Source organism: Eurypyga helias, unplaced genomic scaffold (assembly GCF_000690775.1).
Source record: "Eurypyga helias isolate BGI_N326 unplaced genomic scaffold, ASM69077v1 scaffold29341, whole genome shotgun sequence".
NCBI classification, from domain to species: Eukaryota; Metazoa; Chordata; class Aves; order Eurypygiformes; family Eurypygidae; genus Eurypyga; species Eurypyga helias.
Window position 1 is genome coordinate 8,049 of NW_010229398.1, and position 5,518 is coordinate 13,566.

The window sequence follows — 5,518 nt, forward strand, 5'->3', positions numbered from 1 at the left end:
AGGTGGGTGCTGGTGTGTTCTCCCAGGTAACTGGTGACAGGACAAGAGGAAATGGCCTCAAGTTGCGTCAGGGGAGGTTTAGATTAGATATTAGCAAAAACTTCTTTACTAAAGAGTGGTCAGGCACTGGAACAAGTTGCCCAGGGAAGTGGTGGAGTCACCATCCCTGGGGGCGTTCAAGGAACGTGTAGACATGGCGCTTGAGGACATGGTCTGGTGGATGTGGTGGTGTTGGGTTGGTGGTTGGACTAGATCTGATAGGTCTTTTCCAACCTGTGTCCATTCTGTGTGTATTGGGTATGGCTCTTGGAGAGTCCTCATACCGACAGGGTAAAATTCTTTGGCTAACAGTACTTGCCTGTAGCTGCATTGGTAGTTTGAACATCTGCTTATATATATTCAGAGGAAAAGGTAATCCTAAGTATCACCAAGAAAGTAAAAGATGAGAGTTAAGGAGAACCATATAGTGGACCGGATCCCTGTGTGAAGGATGGCCCCAGGAAAGAGCAGCGTTTCCTGGTAAAGGACTATGTGGCATGAAGGCTGAATGGATAGGGACTGGGGACTTGCTGTCAGGGCTGATAAGGCTTTGTGGTCACTCTTCTGGCAGCTCCAGGATTTTGAGCCCATGCAGTTCCTGTAAGCGTTTGTGTGTGGTGCTAGTCTAGGAGGCCGTGATGCGTGTGGGTGTTGTAATGCATTGCAGAGTGCGAGTGATGGCCAGAAAGGAGGCTTTTGACCTGAGACTTGGGTGTATTTTGGGTCAAGGGAAGATGTTCTGGCATAATTTCTGAAAGGAAGGTCTAGTGTTGCAGCTATGTTTGTAGTGCTCTTCGTGGCCTGAAGTTTGTTGTGTTTGATTCTTGCTCTTTGTTTATCTTTAAACCTTACTGGGAACCTATGGCTAGTTGGAGCTGTTCATCCAGTCAAGGAAGTTGGATTGCCTTTGGAGCAGCCCTGTGCTGTGTTGGTGCCAGCACCATTTCTGGGAGCTGCTTTCGTCTGAAAGGATGTTTGAAGGACTAGAAAACACCCAAGAACGATCTTGGAATCTGGCGTCTGTCAGAGAGGGCCTAGTCAAGGTGCCGTGGTTACTTGGAAGGGAGGATTCTGTGCCGGAGTCCTCAGTTGCCACAGCAGTATCGAAGTGGGGAGCACTGCGGGTACGGCTGTTGGCAGTGAGCTGTTCGCTGATCCTGTCAGGAACGGGGTGTAGCTGGAGACCTTGGGCAAAGGGAAGTGGAGTAGGGTGTGTGGATGGTCAAGAGTGAGCCGTATGAGTGTCAGCCGAAGAAGGTGGTGTTAATGCAGCTGGGCACCAGGGAGAGATGACAGTTCCCAAGAACACGGATCAGGAAATAAGGAGCGAGTTCCAACTCCATGTGGGCAGCTGGGAGGAATAAGGTGGTGCCAGGGTGTGTTGGCCCTTTGTTCACCGTGTCCTGGCCCCACTTTGTACCGTCTGGGCATCCCAGAACATCGCGGAGTGTCCAACCGGAGAGCTCCGTGTGGAAGTGCTGGCTGTGAATAGCCAGGTTAGCAGCCAGGCCCAGAGCAGGCTCTGTCCCCACATCGCCTTGTTCGAGTGACCGAGCTGGGTGCCCCAGCCCGGCCCAAGTGTTTGAAGGTGCCAGAAAGGAATAAAAGCTTGCTGATTCAGGGAATCCAGGTTTCTACTCATGATGCGGAATTGCATCACTTGTGGGATGCGCACTGTGACGGCAAACGGGTAAGTCGGCGGTATCAATTAGGGACACTGCTCTTCTGAACGCAGGGGCCCTGCTGTTGTCGTCAGCCCTTACTAAGCTGACGTGGCATTGCTTGTTAAAGACGTTTTTCAGAGTGATGGCTAATTGAAAACCTTGAATGTTTCAGACTCTTGGGTGTCAAAACTGATGGCCTGTTTATTAAAGTATGCCATTTGCAGTGTCAGTTGTAAGGGACAGAAACATGCATGTTGGGAGCTTGTTCTGAAGTTGCCAGGTTGAGTGTGTGGCTCTTCTTCTCCCAAGATCTCAAGCTTGCTTTTTTTTTTTTTTTTGATGTGTGGTTTTCCTGTCAAGGCAGGCTATATAGATTTTTACATTTTGCCACAGTTAAGGCTTGCAGCTGCTCATAAGCACAGTATTGAATTGGTTTGGAATAGGTCATTGGTTTGGGTGTTCCCTTTGCCCCTGCCTTCGTTTTCACGTCTGAGTTACGGGAACGGCTGGTCTCTCATTGGCCATGACACTTTTTCTGCCTCGCCAGTCTGCCCTGGTGCAGATACAGCCCCGGTGGCACACGGGCTGCATAAAATCAGACCTCAGCATTGGTGAGCAGAGTATGGAGGTGCACACACTGGCTGCAGGTTACTCAATTTATCCCTTAACCTATTGCTACATTAGGAAAGAAAAATCCCTGCGTAATCTGTGGTCCTTGAAAGTCAGCTCGTGAGGTGAGACTTGCACAGGGTGTAGAACCTGAGGTGTGGAACAATGCCCGATGGCACGGCTCACTTCAGGGCTGTTTCCCTGTACAGCTGTTGGAATGGAACGCCGTGAATTAAGATGTAGGAAGAGGTTTGCTCTTGAAAAGAAGATGAAGTTGTTTGTGTTTTATTGACAATGAAGATCTGTCTTTTCAGGGCACAGGTGCGGCAAGTTTTGATGAATTTGGGAATTCTAAGTACCAGAATCGCAGAACGATGAGCAGCTCGGACCGTGCAATGATGAATGCTTTTAAGGAAATCACCAACATGGCAGACAGAATCAACCTCCCTAGAAATATAGTTGTAAGTTCATGTCTCCCTTCCTTAAACTGTTCTGGCGTTGGCTTAGTTAGCATAATATAATGAGCGCATGAATTTTTGATACTGCTGCTAATTAAATGGCCTAGAGTTAATTAAATTTAGTCTTCTTGCTTTGAAGGATCGAACAAATAATTTATTCAAGCAAGTGTACGAGCAAAAGAGCCTGAAGGGAAGGAGTAATGATGCTATTGCTTCTGCTTGTCTCTACATAGCCTGTAGGCAAGAGGGTGTTCCAAGAACATTTAAAGGTAAGTTTTCAGCGATACAGATTCAGTTTTGCTGTGAAGTAAAGGCCTTGTTACTTCAGGAGGTTGGTTTTCTTATTGCTGGACTTGGGCGAGTTGGTGGTTGTCAGCTACAGCTCACCTTGGTGGGGGAAGGTGGGAGGGAGCCTCGAAATCTGTTGCATTTGTGAAGCCAGTGGGCTCTCCGGTGCGGGATTTTTGGTTACTGTGCGTTAAAACACTTGAGCATCTGAACATCGTTCCACGTGCTGGTGAAACTTAAACGGCGTTGCTTTGGTTGGAGGGTGGTGGGGACCACTGTAACCGATTTTGAACCAGCGGTTCTGCAATGTGCAGCTTTCCCCTGGCAGGGATGCGGCTCTCCTGGCACTGAGGGCCAGGTTGCCTTTACTAAGCGAGCTGCGTTAATTGGCTCCTTACAACACGTGCAGCGACTGATGTGATTTGGAAGTTTCACAAATGTGCAGGGCTGATTTCCTGCTGGTGGCCTTCTTCGTGGGTCTTGATAAAGTGAGAAGCCAGTCTGAGTGTTTTGGGGGGAGCAAATGCTGTTGAGCCTAAAGTTCAATTTTTTTTTTTTTTTACTTTTTGTTCAGAAATATGTGCGGTGTCCAGGATTTCAAAGAAGGAAATAGGTCGGTGCTTTAAACTTATTTTGAAAGCTCTCGAAACCAGTGTTGATTTGATTACAACTGGAGACTTCATGTCAAGATTCTGTTCCAATCTGGGTCTTCCCAAACAAGTACAAATGGCAGCAACACACATTGCCCGTAAAGCTGTGGAATTGGATTTGGTTCCTGGGAGAAGCCCTATCTCCGTAGCAGCTGCAGCTATTTATATGGCATCGCAGGCCTCTGCAGAGAAAAGGACACAAAAAGGTAAGACTTCAGTGTCGTGCTGCTTGGAAGGGAGTTCAGTGTTAGGTGCAGCTTGGCCGGGGTCTGGGCAGGTGGTGACACGCTGCCGTTGCGGTTGCGTACAGCGAGGGCCAAGCCAGGATCTCCCATTCCCCAGAAAGAAGAAAGAGGAACGGGCTGTGCGCAGCGTAAACTGAGTGCTGATGTTGTGGATGCCCCATCCCTGGAAGTGTTCAAGGCCAGGCTGGATGAGGCTCTGAGCAACCTGGTCTAGTGGAAGGTGTCCCTGCCCATGGCAGGGGGGTTGGAACTAGATGGTCTTCAAGGTCCCTTCCAACCCAAACCAGTCTGTGATTCTGTGTTTGCGTGCCTACATGGTGCTGCTGCGAGACTCTCCAGGTGCAAACTCGGGGCAGTCTCGGGTAGCGTTACGGCTTTTGGTGACGATGAGTCTTTAACCACGGTGGCAGCTGGGGAATCGCCTGAATTGGTGCATCTTCCTTGACCTCCTGCGAGCCTGCGGTAAAGCTGGAGGGTTGAGGGGAAGCAGGCTTGACTGTCAGTCACTGCACCCTCTTCTGGCAGGGCAGCCCCGAGGAGGGCACTGAGGAGTCCAGGGCTGCTCCTGGGCCTTGGAGCTGCGTGGATCAGCCTCCAGGGCTCAGGGCAGCATATGCAGAGGGACCAAGGCTGCGGTGGTAAGCACTTGCCGTGGCAAACCAGACCAGAAATGTTAAAAATCTAGCCGTTTCTTGGTGGAGAGCATCTTTTAGGTAAAGACTAGCCTCCACCTGTCAGGTCACGATGCTCTGTTCTGCACTATCCCTGCTTGTTCCGGCCCTGGAGTGTTCTCCTTTTGGCACCTTGCTGGGCCTGTGAAGGACCCAGAGCCCCAGCAGTCTGGTGCCTTCACCCTGCTCGCCCTGAGCTGTGGGTGCAGACGTGCCACTCTGCGCCTTCAGTGTCCCCAGGCGATGCCCAAAGCTTCGCGCAGTCTGAGGGTTCAATTCCAAACTTGGCTAAATCTGGAATAAATTAAAGTTTCTGTGCATCTGTAGCAAGTGTTCGATTCGTATGTAGCTCGCTCGCTGCGTTTTACCGTAGGTCTCTTGAGCATTGGGCTGGTTTTGCCTGTGCTTAATTGACACGCACGCGGATGACCATTCCCTAGGACCTTGCTGGGCGCGGGCAGCACTGACCGGAGGTGTTGGTCGTAACTTTTGCCCTCTTGGCCCCCTCTCAATTCTTTTATTATGAAACTGCTAAAAGACATCTGATTTTTGTATGATGAAAACAGACATCTCATGGGAAAAAAAATCTGTAGGTAAAGTTTACAGGGCAGGAATAAAAGTGCATTCCCATTACTTTAATACTGAGTTAATATGGGGAAGTACATACCAACTAACCTGAAATACTGCATCTAGTGACACGGATTCCTTCCTAATGTACAGGAAGTCAAAGGTCATTGGATTAGTTAAATAAGCATTGCTACTTTCCTTTCAACACTGAAGAGGAAAGTGTTTCAAACAAGTTCAGCTACACTGAAAAACTGAATTTAGTTTCTGCAGGCATCAGTCTCCTCTTAGGACTTCAAGGCCAGGCTGGACGTGGCTTTGAGCAACCTC

At 49.3% G+C, this 5,518-nt stretch overlaps 1 protein-coding gene across 1 annotated transcript in view; it reads left to right on the plus strand.

Moving 5' to 3' along the window:
* GTF2B (general transcription factor IIB) overlaps window positions 1-5,518 on the plus strand; it is a gene marked incomplete at its 5' end in the record, with an annotated part of 9,663 nt that overhangs the window by 3,353 nt on the left and 792 nt on the right. The window contains 3 exons of the mRNA XM_010160393.1: window positions 2,627-2,773; window positions 2,910-3,039; window positions 3,633-3,914. Coding sequence (XP_010158695.1) covers window positions 2,627-2,773; window positions 2,910-3,039; window positions 3,633-3,914 — 559 coding nt within the window. The remainder of the gene's footprint in view (window positions 1-2,626; window positions 2,774-2,909; window positions 3,040-3,632; window positions 3,915-5,518) is intronic.